Source organism: Castanea sativa, chromosome 7 (assembly GCF_040712315.1).
Source record: "Castanea sativa cultivar Marrone di Chiusa Pesio chromosome 7, ASM4071231v1".
Taxonomy (NCBI): Eukaryota; Viridiplantae; Streptophyta; class Magnoliopsida; order Fagales; family Fagaceae; genus Castanea; species Castanea sativa.
In genome coordinates, this window is record NC_134019.1 from 11,888,958 (window position 1) to 11,909,268 (window position 20,311).

A 20,311-nucleotide genomic window follows, 5' to 3' on the forward strand; every position below is an offset into this window, starting at 1 on the left:
ACTTGGTGAGTTAGGTAACTAAAGATAAAATAGGTATTTCATTGGTAGGTAAAGCCCAAATTAAAGTAAAAGTTTTGTTGCTTACTTCACAAAAATAAAAAAATATGCTACATCCACAATATTTTCACAATAAATTATACGTGCTTAGTTATTATTGGTTATAATTTGAATCTATTATTAAAATTACTATTTTACCCTACCAATAACAACTTGTAATAATCTGTCACATAGAATTTGTTGTAAAAATGTTATGAAAATATTGTGAACATAACATTTCTCCAAAAATAAAGTCACTCAATATGAAAATAGAAAATTCATTATATTTATCTATTCTAATTATTAAGGAATGGTCATGTTTACAATATTTTGAGATCACAACTGTCTCTTTTCCCTTTTCCTTTTTTTCACTTAAAAAACAAAAGAGAAAAAAATAATAGAGCACCATGCCTCCAAGGACAACAGAATCAGCCGAAGAATCTAATGTATGCCTAATGAAAAACTGAATCGTATGTAATATGTTTATGTGGTTGAGTAATGCTAGTGTCATGTAAAATGGCACAAGTTGTGCCATTTCATTTACGTGAGGCACCAGTATTACTCTCTACGTCGTTATCAACTAAACTCAAGTCTCAAACAGTAAGGCATTATTGTTTTCTCAGAAAGACAAGCAGTCAAAAACAGACAAACTCATTATATAGAACTAGAAAACCACATACACACATTTACAGAAACTCATGGCCATGGAGTCTCCCTTCAATGCTGACATACTGAAGGGGAAGGTGGCGTTGTTGACTGGTGGAGGGTCAGGAATTGGGTATGAGATATCACATCAGTTGTGAAAACATGAAGCCTCCATTGTTATCATGGGCCGCCGCAGGAATGTCCTTGACTCTGCTGTTGACTCCCTTAGGTCTCATGGAATTCAAGTAATTTATTTTCTCACTTCCCAGAATCCTCTTTTGTGATTTCAACTAAAGTTTGTGACACTGTTTTTGTCAACTGGTTTTGTCTCATTTCTTTGAGTTTTTCTCTCCCTCTAATGTTTGGAATGAAAGTTGGGGTCTTGTTTGGTTTCTGAGAAAAGTGTTAGGAAAATAGATGAATATCTGGTATGAACAACCATTTGATTTTATATGTTAATCAGGATTTAACAAACAAACAGAAACTTATATAATAACTTGGCTATGGATCTGTTGACTAATCAGGATACACCATGTGCATTTTGTATGTTAAATAATATGATTAATAAATATATTTATTTCCTAGTTCAATAGTGTTGATAAATTTCAGTGAATTTTCTGTTAAATATATATTATCTGGGAAGTTCCATTGGAGGAAATAATCTGGCTCAATCTACAAGTGGGGTTAAACGGGTTTTCTCAAACCAGACAAACAAATTAACATTTATGTATGATTGAACCTAGAAACAGGCAGCCGAGGAGTACTAAGATAAACAATAGGAGCTTAATTTGCACTGTCGAAATAAGTTCATAACTAGCAGATTTTTCCTACAGTGTATTAGACAAAGAGAACTTTTACACTAAGTGTTGGTATTGGTAAATTACGTACGGTAAGTATCGAATCTAAGGATTAAAACAAAATGGTCGAAAGAAAACCTTGGCTGAATAAAAAAAAGAATAATAGGGTAGGTTAAAAGGTTAAGAAACTTTCATCTTTTGATCAAAATAAAAAGATCAAGAAACTGAGAGAGAGAAGCTTTGGAACAAAGCACTTGTCATGACTTTTTCTAGCAGATTCCCACCTATGATTGTATCAAAAAATTGTTATAGAATTATCTGAGAAGATTAATGAGAATAAATGATGAAGCATAGTTGAGAGGACCGGAATGTTGATGTTAGTATCAGTGATGTGTTATTAATATAGATTGTTGTCTGACTCTGATAGGTTAATTAAACTCCCACACTGTAGAATTCTTCTGATTGCTGCTTGAAAACTATTGCAGGGTTTCAACTATGCTTTCTTATAGTTGGATGCTGATGTCTAGTTTCATGAATATTTTTGTTGCAGGCTATTGGACTAGAGGGAGATGTTCGCAAAAGGGAAGATGCAATTAGAGTTCTGGAATCAACTATTAAGCGTTTTGGCAGGCTTGACATTCTTGTAAATGCAGCAGCCGGCAATTTCCTTGTATCAGCAGAGGATCTAACCACTAATGGCTTCCGAACAGGTTGTATCTTTAGAAGTGTGGATCCAAAATATTCCTTCTGATTCAATAAAGAGTATTGGAAGATTTAACCTACACTGTATAATTTGATTGGATTTTTATCTTTGTTCATATTTTTATGTCCATGGTAATTTCCAAGTATTGAAGCTAAGTTGTTTAAGTTGCACATAGTATATATTGGGTCATGAACATCGTAACCTGGGAAGCACGAGTGCGGCGTTTGGGCCGCCGCACCCGCGTCCAACGCGGCCCGACGTGGGAACGCGCAGGCGATGCTGCTGTCTGCGCGTCCGTGTCGCGTCAGGCATTAAAAAACTAATTTTTTCAGCGCAACTCGCACCGATACGGCACCGATTCGCGCCGAATTGGTACATATCGGGTGCAAACCGATACCGGCCGAAATTCAAAAAAAAAAAAAGTATTGCTCTTCAGCTAGGCTCTCTCTCATTCTTTGTATTCTAATTATTATTTACTATTGCTCTTAAATTTGGTATATATTTATATAATGTGAAACAAGTATGTTTAGCAATATATTAAAAATATAAATAAAAATATTTTTAATAATTTTTTAATCGTCGCACCCCGCCGCACTCACACCCTACTTTTTCAAAAATTGTCAAGTTTCGCACCCGCACCCGAATCCCGAAACGCACCCATGCTTCATAGATCGTAACTGACAATGGAAAATACTGATAGATCACGATTATGCTTAGCATTCATTTCAAAAGCAGGGGAAGTTTTATTTATTTATTTTTTTTTTTTTGAGTTTGAAAGTATCAGCGCATATGTTTTTCACTTATTCTAGTATATGGATCCAACATACTCAATGAGATCTTTCTTGGGTGATCTAGAAAAATGAAATGAGTTCAGTTTCTATTTTTATAGGGCAGCACAATCCTTTAGATTCAAATCTTTGAAGAAAATGGAGCCAATTCAAAGATGAAACTAATGAACTCCTAAGAATTCCATTTCATGAAATAAAATTGATTTATGACATCATTAACGTTGATTTGTTTCAAATTCCAAATAAATAATACGAGTAGTACCAACTGCTGTCTAAACACGATGGGGTGTGCCTTACGTCAATTGGTGGTTCCTCTAGTTAACTAGGTTGGGAATTGCAACTTATATTTATATCACATGATTTCAGTCACTCCGGGACAATATTACATTATTATTCCAGGTTTTTCAGTACATGAAGACTATTAGAGTTTATAATTGAATGTTTCCTTTTTTTTATTGGTTTCTGCAGTAATAGACATAGATTCTGTTGGCACTTTTACAATGTGCCACGAAGCACTTAAGTACCTTAAGAAAGGGGGACCAGGGAAACACCCATCTAATGGTGGAACGATCATAAATATAAGCGTAACTATGCATTATACAGCCACTTGGTATCAAATCCATGTATCTTCTGCCAAGGTTTGTAAACTGGGGTTTGTGAGTTTGTCAATAATATCTCTTATTAACTGTATTCAATATCTTCACATTCTTTTCTTTTATACCAGGCAGCTGTTGATAGCATTACAAGAAGCTTGGCATTGGAGTGGGGAACAGACTATGACATTAGAGTCAATGGGATTGCACCAGGACCTATTAAAGACACTGCTGGTGTTAGTAAACTTCTACCTCAAGAAATTATAAGCAAAGCTAGAGAGGCACAGCCTTTGTATAAATTTGGTGAGAAATGGGATATTGCTATGGCTGCTCTCTATCTTGCATCTGATGCTGGTCAGTAATCTAATTTACTAATTTTATGTAATGTAATTTTTTTTTTCCCTCTAGCTTTTTTTCCCTCTATGCCATGTGTGTGTGGATTCCCAAGAATGATAAGAATCCCTTCATAACCTATCTATCATAACTTGCAATTAGAAAATTGAATAAAACCCACAAATTTTTTTATGAAACTTATTGTCATTCCAGGATCCATTTCCGACTAAGGTACACAACTTCATTTACTTCTGGCCATTCTAGGATTCTGTCACACACACATTCCTCTTTTCTCTCTTGATTGACAATGTTGGATGAAGAGCTGTTTTCTTAGCCCCCGCATGTAACTTCCTAAAATATTCAATGAAATAGGAACATTCGTTTGAACTATTCTCAATAATTTATCTTTACTTCTCCTTGCATCTCTATTGATTCCCCAAACTCTTCTTCATGAAGGAGCTTTATTTGATTAGCTTGCAATAGGTTGTTCCTTAGGCTGATTCCGCAAGTTTATTCATGTTCCTACAAACTTTTTTTTTTACCCTTCTTTTCTCTTTGAATTACTCCCTAATATGCCTTAAAATATTTGCTTATGGGCATGGATGTTGATGTCATTTCTGTTGGGTATAAATGTGTTAGTTGAAGTCCATATGGTGAAAAAATAACCTCATTTCTCCTCAATTAACAACTTCTGAGCCATGTCAATGGAAACTTCCTGGTATAGGTACTCATCAAAAAAATTTCCTGATATAGGCATTTTGGTTGTGATGGATTGTGACTCCTAATGTAGGTATGATGTGTCTAGATCTAGATAAACACAGATGTATTCTACTTTCACCAATGCAAGCCGTTGCCTTGTTTCTTATTTCCTTATCTCTAGGTGCTACCTGGGAATTATTGAAAAAGGTTTAATTCTAATAAATCGGTAATGAACCACCTAAAAGTTTAATTGCTCTGAGCATAAGCAAGAACAGTAGATACAAACTGGGGATATTACTGATACATGAATAAGTGCTATTTGTAATCTTTTCTAATGAAATTAGACCCACTTTATTCTTTTTTATTATTATTTATAGATACGTTAAGATTTCAATTTATGACGTACATTTCATAATGATTGCCTTTTATTTTAATTTTATGAGTCTACAGGTTACATTTTGGGATATTGAGCTTTATCCATTTTGCAACAATAAGTGCTTCCACTGCAGTAATTTTTATGTTCATGATTTCAAAACTACATAATCTTCAAGCTAAAGATATTTTTTTGGGAATTTATAAATGTTTTAAATAATTTTGCTATCTTCCTTTAATCCTCATATTGCTATACATCGAGAATCTTATGTGCATGTCTAATTCTTTTATGGCCTGTTTGGGAGTTTAGAGAAGGAGGAGAGTAGAGGGGAGTAGAGGGGAGGGGAGTAGTGGGGAAGAGAGTAGAGGAGAATGATTACCCTCCACCTTGTTTGGATGTTTTTATAATTAATAAGGGGGAAGAGAGTAATTAGCCTTTCCCCTTGTTTTTAACATTGTAATTTTATAAATATAATAAGGGTAAATTAGGTAATTTACTTTATCAATAATTTTATGTGCTCTACTCTCCCTCCAAATCTCTCCAATTTGGGGGAATTAAAAATGAGGGAGTTGGAAGTTGTTGAAACCCCTTGAAACCCCTCTCCCTCCTTTCTTAAAAAACTCTCAAACAAGGTAATTGAATTACTCTCCTTCCCTCTACTCTACTCCCCCTCATTTTTTAAACATCCAAACAGGCCATTAAGGAAAATATGTCAATGGAACAACATTGGTGGTTGATGGAGGACAATGGCTGAGCAGTCCCCGCAATCTGCCCAAAGAGGCGGTGAAGCAGCTGTCTCGAGCAGTGGAAAGTAGGTCTAGAGCAGTTGGGGTTCCTAAGAGCAAGCTATAACGATTCAATTGGATTTTGTCCTTTGGTCCTCTCATCACATTGGCTGCTTTCTTAATGCAGAGATGTTCACTTTAATTGGCAATTAGTGTGTGGATTGTAGACTAAAACCACAATCCTTTCGTATGTAGACGAGTACCTTGGTCATTAACATTCTCCTATTGGATTAGCATCAATCTCAAAAAGAATGTAAACATTGCATTTTAGAAAAGGGTAAAACGCAAGGCGTGCATAGAAGTGGACTGTTTGTTTCCACTTTGAGGTTGCAGTTAGTGAAAACTTAATCTTAAAAAGTGCATTATGAAAACATTTCTCCCATGACATATCCAATGATTTTAAGAAAGGTAATAAACCATAATTTGGCCCAGAGATAAGGTAATAGGGCAGGCCACAAGTACATAACCAATTAGATGAAAATATTAGATTCATATATGACAATTATTTGGTCCTTGTGCTCACTCAGCAGTAAGATAACTAATTTTCTTTATTGCTTTTTTGGACATACATTTGTATGTTTATGTGTCAGCTGTTAAATATTTGCCAACTCTACCTTATTGTTTCTAGCTCCGCCAATCTAAATCTTAGAGTTGAGCAATGCTTTCCCTATTTGCTTTTTAGGGTAAATCTATGATGGGGTGCTTTCTTAAATTGCTATCTGTAAGTGTTCTGAAATGATTGGATTATATTTTACCAAGTTATCCAGACTAAACGCTCTGTTTGTTTCAACAATGATGTTTTCTAGAAAATGAGTTATTTTCTTAAAAGCATTTTCTATGACACTATCTCATTTTCCAATGTTTGGTAGCAACTTTAAATGAGTTGAAAAACAACCTCTTAACTTCCCTTATTTAGCTTGCTATGAGATAAAGTTGTTTTCCAAAAAAATTTAATGGAAAACAATCTCTAAAAATATGCCATACTTTTTATATTAACCAAAGATAGTTTTCCTTTGACTCATCTTTTTTTATGCTACCAAACACTGAAAAACAAGGAAAACTATCTTTACACCAAGTTTTTCATTGAAACAAACGGAAATGTTGACTCACAATTTAGGTATATATTTCAATTATTGCTAACTTATGATAAAATCATATTCTCTCATTTCAAACTTTTGAAATGGATAATATTTTTGAAATACCATAGTAGAGTCACGCAAAAAATTCAAGAGGATCTAATATCTTTAGGTATAGCACAACCCATTTGTGTTGTAACTAGGTCCAGAGATAAACTGGGCCTGGTAAGCAAAAGTAGTGATATCTATTGTTCTAACTTCTAGAGTACTTATCTGGAAAGTCACAATGAGGACATAATGTGGTCCTTCGATCACAACTAGGCATCTTCAAAGTAATGTGGTCCGTTGATCACAACTAGGCATCTTCAAAGTATATTTAGAACACAATTTCATAATATACTTTTTAAAATAGGTCCTTTGATCACGTGGGCATCATGTGAAAACTAGATACTTTTCTTTTCTTATATAAAAAAGTAGTGCAAAATGAAATAACATACTTTCCACTCTTAAACTGCCAGTCAAGAAAATCACAAGATGAAAACCCATTTGGTAGTTAGTTGGGAACAACCACAACCTAAGAGGGTATGGAGGATGGGTAAAACAGGACTTTAAGTTGTATGCAGAAGTTACAAATGAAAGAATACCAGCAAATGAGATTTGACATTTTGCATCACTAAGCAAATAAAAAATAATCCTTCTCTGTTTTATTCTGTCCAACTTCCAAGTGCTATAAATCAACATGAAATGATTCTCTATCTTACAATATCCAATAGCCACATACTATGTATATGTACAAATGGTCAAGCCTACACATAAAGTGGGTATTCTAAAATATTTATCCAGAACAAATCAGCTGATGAAATGCTTACCTTCAGGGTACTCTTAGCATCTCTACCTACCAATTTTGAACAAACTATACTCAAGGTATTTAAGTTTCTTAAAAAACTCATCCTAGGATTAAATTAATGCATAGTACATAATGTGGCTTATGACTTCTCCATGCCACGTATTCATAGATTCAAAACCCCAAATATAAATCAGGGTTAATGAAATTAAATAAGACTAATCCCCTTTCATGATATCATTTTAAAGAAAATAAATTAAAAAGGATTTTTGCTCATGACATATGACAACCTAGAAGCAACCTCAAACATGGATGATTTGCCTTTTGGGTTGTCCTCATAAAGCGTAAAAAAATAAATAAAAAACCGGGATAATTAATGCCAAATTTTCATTCATCCATTCCAGGATTATGCAGTTTATAATTAACCAGAAATTAAACCACATATGAGGGATATGGATTCTTCAGCCTAAGGGTTTATCTAGACAAAACTACATGGGAGATCCCAAGAAAAAAGAAGTAAAAAAACACAAAGGAGACACAAAGAACTACAACAGCTTTGGCAATATTGCACCACCTATAAAAGTTTTCAAACTCAAAGTTGTGACACCTCTTTGGTAAAAATGCCTGTTAGATCTTAGGATCTGACAGGTAGTATGAAATTCTCCAAAGGACATAAAATTCTTTATCGAAGGGTTCCATGGAGAAAGGATAATGATACAGATATTTAATGGAAGTAAACATAAATTCCTTGTGCAAAACCCAACTAACCATATATAAATCCATATTTCAACAGTCAGTGTGACTGAAACAATGATTCCTTGGCCCTCACAGTAGACATGCACACAGAAAAAGTTTTAAAGAATTAAGTGAGTTTTCAACCTGATCAACATATGAACATAGAACATAAGCTTTTAGCTTCGACATTAAAATACTCAAAATCCTCCAATTTAACCTAAATTACAATATAAAAACAAATTGAAGAGGTAACACTTTTTTTTTAAAATATGTAATAAATATTTCATTCAAAAAATGCAAAGGTTTTCACCATAGTACACAAGATTTATACAAGAATAAAGCAAGAGATAACACTTGAAAATAGGCAACTCTTCAATTAAGGAACAGAAATGTGGCAAAGTTGTGCTCATAAAACTACATTATCATTCCTTTTTTTTTTTTTTTCTTTAACATCAATTGGTCTATAATGCTACATTTCTATTGCTTCTCTTCACTTCAAATCAGCTGCAGGTCATGAAACTTGATATCTCTTTTATTATACTCCGAACTTCCTCTTAATCAGAAGCTAGAACATGCAACTAATTCAATTTCACACTATCTTCTAAATTGGCTTTGTACATAAAAAAAAAGGCCATACACAGTGCACCCTCTATATGCAAACCAAAATCCATGTCAGCAACATATATAAATATAAATATAATATATATATATATATACACATTTTTTTTTTACAGTATCACCCATTGAGCTAAATCCTGGGATTCTATATGCAATCTTTTATAATATACAATGTCAACTCCTAGGAATTGACACACGTACATTACATGCATCATATATTTATTTATTTATTTACATTTTTCTACAGTATCACCCATTGAACTAACTCCTGGGATTCTATATGCAATCTTTTATAATATATAATGTCAACTCCAAGGAATTGACACACATATATTACATACATTAATTCCTAATGTATCACCCATTGAGCCAACTACTAGGATTCTAGATGCAATCTTTTAAAATATAACTGCTCACAGTATTCCTGCTCATCCAGCCCATAGTTCAATGGCAAACAAAAACATCACATTGTCTGATGGTAGTCTATGACAACAGGAAACCAAATCCTAAAGAAAGAATCATTGGGAAGTCCTTATGGTTTCTTGAAATATAAATTAAAAATAACGAATCCAAAGCATCAGATATACTGTTTTTCAAATGCATGAATCCTGCCATCTCAGGGAGGAAAAAAAGAGAGAGAGCCACTTACACCAGTCAATCAACATCAGCAGAAACTGATAGCTGTTTATTGTATTTATTTGTGTGTAAGAGGGGGGGATATGGTTTTACTAAAATTACATTTTGCACATTGACCTTATCCCCTAAATTGATCTCAGGCGTGGTCATTGTCACTCAATAAATAATTAAACTCAATGGTTTCAAAACTGGGCTTTCCATATCCAGGTAAACTGGACCCAATAAAAAGCGTGCACACACAAACACACACACATTCTTGAAGCACAACACAAAATTTAAAACAAGAAACATACACCAATTTGTATTCCTTTCTTTCTATCATTTATAAAAGCTTTCTGATTACCTATCAAAAGAAACATACACCAATGAAAAACGGTATCAATTTGATCAAAAAAATAATAATAGAACAGAGTCAACCTCTGGTGAGATAGCCACTAGATCGGGGTAAACTGAAGGTTTAAAATAAATCCAACCAAAATGTTACACCTAGATCAATTATCCAATCAGCCAGAACCAATGGATATCTCAATCAGCTGGGGTTCTGAACTGAGGCATAATCCCTCAACACCAAGAGAATTTTAATAAAAAAAGTATCTGTATATGTATGAAGAGACAGCAAAAGTTTAAGAAAAAAAAAATCCTGAAAATATACTACAGACAAATGAAAACACCATAACTAGAGGAAACACAAAAGAGAAAACCCATAGTCATAACTCATAACCATCCTCTCGTTATCAATCCTGCCGATAGTCGGATCAGTTCATTCAAATAAAGTAACCAGATTATTTATTTAGCATCACATAACACATTACTTCATTTAAAAAACATCCAGAATAAAGACATAATAAATATCTAACTTGGGTTCAAATCCCCCCTCCAACACTCTTTGTGAGAAACAAAAATAAATAAAGGTATCCAACTTGGACTTTCCTTCTATATCAATAAATTCAAAATTGCTATTCAACTACATAATTGTGAATTGTAAAAAATAACCCAAGCATCCTCTAATTTATGATCTAAAGTAAAAATAACAAATTTCCAAATCCATCACAGCATTTATAATCTAACATCCAGCAGCAATCCACAACAACTACAATATATGACTTGCTGAAATAAAGTTTTTACCAACCTAACAAACAGATCATTAAAAGTACTATTTAACAGCTCAATTATCCAAATGTTCATTCTTTCTACACATTCCTAAAACAGTTCAAAAAAAAAAAAAAAACTTTATGTGATCAAACTTACACATAAAATTGTCATGAAATCTATCTCAGATTTCCAAATTCTCCATCTGAACACTGCTCTTGAGAGGCACGTAGTCCCCAAGATACCCACCAAGATGGTCATGCAAAGCTAATTTATCAATCCCTTGATGATGATAACTCTTACAAACATAGTAAAAGACGCTCTGCACCAACAACCCCACTAAGTTCACAATCACCAACACACCCACCAAGAACCCTCCAACCACAATCCTCACAAAGACACCAAATTTTTCACCTCCATGCACAACCACTGACCCAAAAACCCAACCAATAACCCCACAGATCGCCAAGTACACAAAAACAAGCACAAAGGCGTAAACGGTCTTTCCCTTCAACAACTCATAGCTCTTTTTCATAGCAGAAAACCCATAAACCGGTTCCAACACAGAAACCACGCTAGCCAAGTGCCACAGTGCAGTGATATAGACATGAACAAAGAGAAAGAGTATGGAAATGATCAAAACTGCAAAAATAAGCAAAAAGGTGTTCCGGGTATTAATGGCTACGACCAATAAGACCAGGAAAGCAAGGAAGACAAAGTTGTAGATCACCATTAGAAGAGAAACCCATAAGAAGGTAACGAATAAGCGCTTGAAAACGCTGGGAATGGCCGAGATTGTGGAGGAGAAAGAGACTGGCTTTGAGGTGTAGAGAGATGCTACAGTGAAGACTATGGCCGCAGTGGAGAGGAGAGAGAAAGCAAAGAGGAAGATAAGGTAGAGGAATTGGAAGAGGAGGAGGAGAGTGAATTGGTGTCGGGTTTGGGTCGGGTCGGGTTGAGAGTCTTGGAGGTGGGCCAGGAGTGGGTGTGTGAAGAGAGAGTGAGCTAAGATGGCAAAGGAAAGAGGGAAGAGGAGAGTTAAGGTGATGAGGTAAAAGGTTTTTGGAGATTGTTTGGGGATGGAGATTGATTCTGTGACGATGTCTGGGATTGTTAAGAATTGGAGATGTTCTGGTGGGAGATCCATGGGTTTGATGGGTTTGGAATCTGGATCTGACAGAGTTTGTGTTTGTAGAAAGTTCTGTGAGAGAGAGAGAGAGAGAGAGAGAGGGACAAAGAGGTTGATGATGATAAGGATTTATTGATGAGTGATTATGATGTGCAGAGTCAAAAGGAGGGCACGTTTTTAATTGGATTTGATTTGAATTTTTTTTTTTAGGTGTGGAAAAAAATGGTTTTGTGGTTGGGTTTTGGGGGTGTTTTTGGGTATTTGGGACATTTGTTGGTTGTGGTAGTACCTAACCTTTGGTCTTTTAAAGCAGCATATATTGCTAAGTTTGGGCTATTTTGGGCATGTGAGTTGGGGGAGTGGGCTTGCTTTGACTTCTTTTGAAGTTCTTGGCCATGTAGGATGTGTTTATTGTTTAGGGACTTAGAATACACGTAATAAGGATGTTTAGGGATGAAATTAAGACATAATTTTGGGGGTATGGAATGATTAGGAATTGGAGGTGTTCTAGGGGAGATTCATGGGTTTGGATCTGACAAGTTTGCGTTTGTAGAAAGTTAAAGGGAGGTTGTTAATGATGATGATGATTTTGTTGATGAGTAATGATGATGTGAAAAGAGAAGAGGAGGGCAAAATTGATTGTGTGGTTGGAGCCCATTTTGGGGGGGGTGGTTGGGCATTTGGGACATTCGCTTGGTTGGGGGGGGATACCCATAGCTTTAAAGCATATATTGCCAAGTTTGGGCTGTTTTGGGCATGTGAAATGGGAATTGGGCTATCTTAAGTCTTGACTTCTTCTGGATTTGATCTAAAAAACAAAAACTTCTTCTGGATTTCTTTAGGGCAATGTCTAGGACGAGACAAAAGACATGAATGCATGATTTTTGACAGAAAAAAACTTCACTGCAGTCCCAATTAGGGTGTATTTTATATTCTTCAGTTCAATTTAATTATATGATTAATGTTATCATTTTCAAAAAAAAAAAAATTCATTCATTCATATGATTTATTGGTCAATACAATCACATAATTGAATTCAACTCTAAAACTTATGGAATAATACCTAAAAATTGCACTTCTGTTGTTTTCTTGAGGAGAAAATTTTACTTAAAATTTTCTTATTTTGGAAAACTTGGTAAACTCTAATGTAAAAAAAAAAATTGTATTACACCACAAAACTTATTCAGTTTTGTTGAACATGTAGAAGTAGTTTTAATTGATATATATACCGTTTGTCTAAACTCAATCTATAACTTATTTTAGTTTATAGGGAAAGGCTTGTATCCAATGAAAAGGATTCGGACATGTGTCCAAGAGTGAACACGAGTCCGCAATCTAACGTTTCCAGTGAAAACTTTCACTGGACACAAGCTGCTCCCTAGTTTATATATATAGCCTTTTCAGTTTATATATATAGCTTGGGTAGACTATATATTTTAATAAATGATTTTTGCTTTGAAAGCACACAAAATAAAAGTATGGGAAAAAAAGAAAAAGAAAAAGAAATAAAGTCACTTGGCTTACAAGGATAAATGAGTAAAATAAAAAGGAAAGAAAGAAAGTCAAATTCTTAGAGAACAGGTAAAACATGGGACTCCACTTTTACATGCATTGTTTGCTATTTTTAGTAGCCGTTTGCAACTTCTTGAAACAGGACTTCTGGTGTAATTCGAAATTGAAGGTTGTGAAACATCCAAGAAAGTACTTGTAGGTCTTCAGAGACTATCACAATCTCCCATCCCAGTGTTTGTTTTTTTATTTTTAATGTAAAAGATTAACATCTTGTTGTCTTGACTTAGAAAAATTAAAAACTTGAGAAATATTTGTTGCAAACAAAATATTTTACATTCATCTCAAAAAATAATTGAAATTAGTTGTTTTTTGGACTGTGAATAAAATTATGTAAAACAGTTTGTGTGTAAAACCTTCTTTAAAATCTCTTTTATACAATTTCTATTATACAGTCTCATAGTTAGGCCTGTAATATCCCAAGAGGACTGATACACTTAATGAACACACATAATATATGATATGAAAAAATAACCATTAAAGTTGGTATATACTTTGAAGAAATAAAAGGTAACAAGTTTCTAAGAAAAAAAAAGAAATAAAGAAATAAAAGGTAACAAATAAAAACAAACATTTTGAAAGACCACAAAACTTATGAATATTTTGTCATTCATTCCATTCAAATCCACTATTAGCTAGGAGAACCTCTATTTTGTAAGAAAATGGCCTCAATTTCTTATACCTATTCATTAAAACTCCGTTATCAAATTTACTTATTTCATCAAATGCTGCGTCTTATTTCATTCATTGAATGTTTTGTAAATGATTACCACTCTTTTGACCTCTACATGCCTGATCTAATATTATATTAAATACCTAGTATTCATTGCTGGTGTTCCATGGATTGTGCACTTAATGCAATTGAAACTGCAACGTAGGGTTGAGATTGAAAGTTGGAAAAATGAACTTTCAATCTCAACCGTTAAATAAAAAATATTAAAAATAAATAAAAAGTTAACGTTAAAAGATTAAAAATATAAAATTTTTTGTAAGTAAATAGGGTTAATTGCATGATGCATTTGTATATTGCAATTGCACCTGATCTTAGTCCAATGGAACACAGATTGAGATTAGGTGCAATACCTTAAGTTGAGATTGAAAGTTATAACTTTCAATCTCAACCACTAAATATAAAAATATTTTTTAAAAATAAAAGTTAAAAATTTAGAAAGGTAAAAATATTTGTGAAGGAAATAGGGTAATTACATGATGCAATTGCTAATCTCAATCCGTTTTCCATTAGTCCTTGTGGTAGAGTCGCATAAGGGTTGATTTCTCTTCTACAATTACAACCAAACAAATCTTAACTCACAACTTTGAAGCAATTTATCTACATTATTAGTATATTATATATATATATATATATATATATATATATATATATATATAAAAGGTGAAAATTAATGGATGTCCTAAGGGCATTAAGACATTAAATTTGGTGATATTTTTAAAAGGTTCACAAGAATATTGTACTATTTTTTCTGCGTCACTAGTTTTTTCCCATTGAGTTTTTCTTTGCCAAGGTTTTTTTTTATATTTTTTTTAGAGAGTTTTAATCTATAGTGTCCACTCCTAATAATAGTTCTTTATTATCAGACCAAAACACCAATCAGTTTTTGGTGTAGGCGGGGATAGAACCCCAGATCTCTTATACAACCATCAGAGACTTTACCAGTTGAGCTAACTGGAACCCACTTCTTTACCAAGGTTTTAATGAGGCATATTCTTGGTAAGTGGTCATCAAAGGGGGAGTGTGGTGAAATAGCTCCTAGCATGTAGTGCCACTCTACACTATTTGATTGCTGTAGCTTTTTTTTTTTTTTTTCTCTATTTTTTTTTTGTTGATTGCTGTAGCTTTATCTATGGCAGGGAAGTCTGTTTCGTACCGTACCGGCCGGTACGGCCGGCATTTACCATTTCGGCACCTTGGCCGATACAGAAACAAGGTTGTTTTGTACCGGAAAATATACCAGTCATACCGGGTCATTTCGGCCATATCGAAGGAAAATTTCAGATTTCGGCCGGTAAATACATACCGGACCGGAAAAAGAATTATGTTTCTTTGTCACTCTCACCTTCCACCGGCGAGGCGGCAACGATCTCGACATTCTCGACCTCAAGTCGGGGTCGTGGACTGATTTGGCTGCTGCTCCTCCTTCATCTTCTTCATCTTCTTCTTCTCCTCTCTCTTTCTCTGGCGTCTCTGCTACTTTCTCTTTCTCTCTCTCTGTCTCGGTTTTTTTTTTTTTTTTTTAAACTTTTCATTTTTCAAAGTTCTCTGCCGGTCTGCCCAAGAAAAGACCTTTGCCCAAGAAAAGGCTTCATAGCCTTTTGATATTTTCAAAGCATGAGAAGATGGGTTGGCATTTATTGAGTGGGTGGGTCTTTGATTATTTAATAGGTGTCTTTTTTTTCTTTTTCTTTTTTTGGCTTCTCACTTTTATATTAATGATGATAACTCCAAAAAAATATATATATAAAAAGTTCTCAAAATGATATATTGTGTTATTAGAATTATTATTTTGTATATTATATAAAATAGTAAAAAATAGCGGTAAATTCGAAATGGTACATCGGTATTGACCGGTACCCGAAATATATCGTATCGTAGGCCAAACTAGTACAACCTCCGGTACAGTATTGACTTTCTTGATCTATAGGCAGCAAGTATCCTGGAATTAAAACTTACATGTAGCATTATACTATTAAAACTCAACTTTTGTCTTGGTGGTCATATCATCACCGCACCGCTTCAATAGCTAATTGAATGATGCTATTCCTTTCTCCGTTAGACTTTTACAGACTTTGAAGGTCCTACGGGTGTGTTTGTGTGTGAGGTTGTATAGAAGACTTTTGATAGATGAAAAAGCTTCAGTTGGGTCATTATAGAATGTGGCTGATCACTTAAATAATAAAGATTCATATATTATCTCGTCCAAAATTTCTATGTTCCTCTTTGCTCTTTCTTCTAATTTATAACAGACCCGAATTTTCGCAAAAATGATTTTCCTTGGAAAGCCTTTTACAAAAACTCATGAGACTTTTCATAAAAAATTTCTTTCCAAAGAAAACTCATGATATTTTCACCAAAACCCTGTTTTTCAAATAAAAAGCCATTTTTCAAAATTTGAAAAATTTACATTAAAAGCCGTTAAAAAAAAGAATTGTTTTCAAGTAATTTACGTGTGCACTAGAGTCTCCAATTGCTTCGCTTTGGCTGGAGCTTCCAATTGGGCTGTTTTTGTCATAAATATCGTCTAGGGTGTTCGTAGTGCAGTGCTGTGCAGTTTGAGGCTATCTTTAGCACCACATCTTGCAATGTGGTTTAGTCAAAACCATAACTACACTGTATCTTATTTTTGTAATCACATGTACGGTGTGATGCGATTTAGAGTTTAGTCAAAATTATAATCGTATTGCACCTTATTTTTGTAGTCATATGTGTAGTGCAATGTATAAGATGCAATTTAAACTGGTATATTTTTCAAATTTTGGCTTTTCTGCTCAGCTCAAAACTGATTTTTCCCTTTGTTTTTGGGCCAAGTTTTGAACTATTAAGCTAATTTTTCTTTATTTTGGGTTGACTTTTCTAATAATAAATTACTAGGATTAATATATAGAGAGGATGCAGTGCGGTCCGATTTGTACGGTTTTCTTATCATAAAATTACAAATTGTACTGTACCATGCAATACAGTGCACTATTACTTGCAGTGTGGTGCAATTATACCATTTTTCAGGCAATTTTGGTGCGATTTTTGTGATTTGCACAATTTAGTGAACAATTCTAGATATTGTTGTCACGTTATTTCTTTTGCCCAAAATAATTTACCTGTCAAATTTGCAACAAAGACTATTAAGGAGACAATCAAAAATAGGAATAACTTTTTCGAAGGTAAACAATGAAGAAGGAGAGGTGAGGTTAGAATCTGAGCATCCAAGTACGTACAAAAAAGGGTGCCAATACTACTCAATTATCTCTCGAATCCCAAATCACTATCTTTCCTTGATCTTATCAACACAACAACCATACATTTTTTGATAAAGCATCAACAAGCACACATGTTACTAAGATAAGATAATATATGAAACACATAAGAAGATAATATAAGAATAAAGTGTAGAAGCTCTTTTAAAACTACCACTCTCCCTTGGTGTGGTGGTCACTCTACAAGTATAAATGCTTGTGGGGTGTTGGGGGGGCAAGGGTTGAGGTTCAAGTCTTCAGGAGAGAGTTTCACACACATATACACACTACAAAAAACGCGCGCTATAGCCGCGTTTTTTAGCCGCGTTTATAAAAAAAAACGGCTATACCTTACCTATAGCCGCGTTTAAAAGAAACGCGGCTATAGACCAAACCTATAGCCCCGTTTCCTAGAAACGTGGCTTCAGACCCAATCTATAGCTGCGTTTTGTTAAACGCGGCCATAGGTTCGGTCTGAAGCCGCGTTTCTAGTGCCTTGAGCTGCGTTTTACGTCCGGACTATAGCCGCGTTTATCAAAACGCGGCTATAGGTCCAGACAAAAATATTTTATTAATAGGGTGCTATGTACAGTACAACAAATTTTTTTATAAGGGAGGGTTATAGCCGCGTTTCACAAAAACGCGGCTATAGATCCAGTCAAATAATATATATATTTTAAAAAGATGACTTGTATATCCAAATAAATTTTTTTTTATATATAAGGGAGGCGCTATAGCCGCGTTTTCAGAAACGCGGCTATAGGTCCAGTCAAATAATATATATATTTTAAAAAGATTACCTGTGCATCCGAATAAATTTTTTTTTATAAGGGAGGGGCTATAGCCGCGTTTCTGAAAACGCGGCTATAGGTCCAGTCAAATAATATATATATTTTTTAAAAGGATGACTTGTGCATCCGAGTAAATTTTTTTAGTATAAGGGAGGGGCTATAGCCGCGTTTTCAAAAACGCGGCTATAGGTAACACCAATTAAAAGGCCCAGAACCCACTTTCCCACCTACCCCCACTCTTATCTTTTCTTTCTTATCTTTTCTTTCTTTCGTCAATCTCTGCTTTCCTGGGTTCTTTCTTTCTTTCTTCTCTGCAAGTCACGCCGAATTCCTTTCTTTCTTTTTTTTTTTTTTTTTTTTTTCCTTCTTCACTCCAATATAGCTCTTTTTTTTTCTTTGTTTCTTTGCTCCTGCTTCTTCTTTTCTTTTTTTTTTTTCTCTCTTTCCTTCTTTTTTTCTCTCGTTCCTTCTTTTTTTCTTTCAACACAACGCACACTTCTCTCACCGGTACACTCCACACCACTATATACTTCATTTTTCAAGCAAGGGTCACTGGAAAACTTCATAATAAAAGCTAAAGGCTCACTCATCTCTACTATTTGAGGTAAAAATTCTCTAATTTTTTAATGGGTATTATACTTTTTCTAAAAGTTATTTTTGCTATTGTGTTGTTGATATTGTGCTTATGTTTAAATAGGTTTGTGTTCTTGAGCTTTTGTGTTCTTTGAATGGATTTAGTGTTAAATTTGGGTTGGTTTTGTTTAAATTTGGAGCACGTTGCATTTGTACTATCAGTATATTGTGTTTGATTTTGAATTTTTTGGGTGTGTTTCATTTTAAACTTTTTGGGTTTGTGTTTGATTTTGAATTTTTTGGGTTTGTGTTTAATTTAAAAATTCTTTTTGTTTGAATTTTGAATTTTTCGGGGAAAAAAAAACCCAGAAAATTATTTTTGTCTATAGCCGCGTTTTCGGTGTCTATAGCCGCGTTTTTGAAACGCGGCTATAGACCCCGTTTTTTGTAGTGACACTTAGATTAGGTTAGCGTAGAAATTCTATCTTATATAAAATAAAATAAAATAAAATAAAAAATTGTAATTGATGCAATTTCCAAAAAAAAAAAAAAATTGTAATTAATGCATAGAATTATATATGGATGGAACATAGATGATACTGGCTACATATTGTCAACGTGTTTGAGGGTAATTTAAGTTACATTTTAGAGAAGCTCTCCATTAAATAAATAAAAAAATTGTTTAAGGTAGTTACTATACAAAGTTTTGTTACAAAATTGGTTGTAATTTAAAGTTATAACTTTACACAATAAAAAAAAAACATTAATACATATCTTAGAAATATAATCGTTGAATTTCATGTTCTTTGCGCTCTTAATACAACTGTTAAATTTTGTGTCAATCAAATATTATTCATTATATGATCTATAAACTTATATTTTATGCATAATTTTAAACTACAAAAACTTGCAATTTAAACAATTTATTGATGACATAATTATTGAATTTTAGAAATTTTGCAAGTATGGAAGATATAAGAAGAAAATATAATCCAATTGTAGATTTATCAAAATTCACCTCCAATAAAAATATATTGAGTAAGGTTGTATCCTTACACTAAAACTAGTTTTGTAGCTAAACTTTGTCATTTACTAAGTGTATTAATAAATTCCTTATAAATTAAACTTATTTTTTGCAGGCTAAGCAGTCTTTGGTTTGCTTGTGGTAAGTTTGGATTTCTTTTGAATAGACGTGTTTAGATTGATCATAGTAAGTAATTTCTACTTAAATACTTGTAAAATTCTATAATGAGATTTTCACAACTATTTTGTGGTGGGTTGTTGAGTTTGAGCAAACAGGTGATTTGCATGGTGATATAAGATGGTTTACATTGATATTGAGAGTGTTGATTGTTTTGTGTATTTTTGAATGATTATTATTGTTATGGTTTTAATTATTATTTCCTCTTAAGGACTTCTTGTAAGGTTTTAAGAAAACTCTATGTAATCCACATTCAAGTGATACATGAAAACTCATGTCTTTAAGAATTTTATTGGTGAATAATAATTTTTAGGTAATCCTCAATTGGTATA

The 20,311-nt window shown here is 33.6% G+C and overlaps 2 protein-coding genes across 2 annotated transcripts; one reads left to right on the forward strand and one right to left on the reverse strand.

Moving 5' to 3' along the window:
• The first annotated feature begins 723 nt into the window (after window positions 1-723).
• On the forward strand, window positions 724-6,123 carry LOC142642750 (peroxisomal 2,4-dienoyl-CoA reductase [(3E)-enoyl-CoA-producing]-like). The gene is made up of 5 exons (XM_075817166.1): window positions 724-926; window positions 2,029-2,188; window positions 3,438-3,607; window positions 3,694-3,916; window positions 5,671-6,123. The coding sequence occupies exons 1-5, from the start codon at window positions 864-866 to the stop codon at window positions 5,817-5,819; spliced, it is 765 nt and encodes a 254-aa protein (XP_075673281.1). The 5' UTR covers window positions 724-863; the 3' UTR covers window positions 5,820-6,123.
• A 4,573-nt stretch (window positions 6,124-10,696) lies between these two features.
• Window positions 10,697-12,046, reverse strand: LOC142643675 (uncharacterized). The gene has a single exon (XM_075818375.1). It carries the CDS (start codon window positions 11,895-11,897, stop codon window positions 10,935-10,937), a length of 963 nt encoding a protein of 320 aa, XP_075674490.1. The 5' UTR covers window positions 11,898-12,046; the 3' UTR covers window positions 10,697-10,934.
• Window positions 12,047-20,311: the final 8,265 nt, after the last annotated feature.

Excerpts from the sequence above, each read along its gene's own strand:
- LOC142642750 (XM_075817166.1), top strand. The coding sequence starts at position 864 with ATGGGCCGCCGCAGGAATGTCCTTGACTCTGCTGTTGACTCCCTTAGG. Across the intron at positions 2,189-3,437 it reads CACTAATGGCTTCCGAACAG|TAATAGACATAGATTCTGTT; the intron begins GTTGTATCTTTA and ends TGGTTTCTGCAG. Across the intron at positions 3,917-5,670 it reads CTATCTTGCATCTGATGCTG|GAAAATATGTCAATGGAACA; the intron begins GTCAGTAATCTA and ends CAGGCCATTAAG.
- LOC142643675 (XM_075818375.1), bottom strand. The coding sequence starts at position 11,897 with ATGGATCTCCCACCAGAACATCTCCAATTCTTAACAATCCCAGACATC.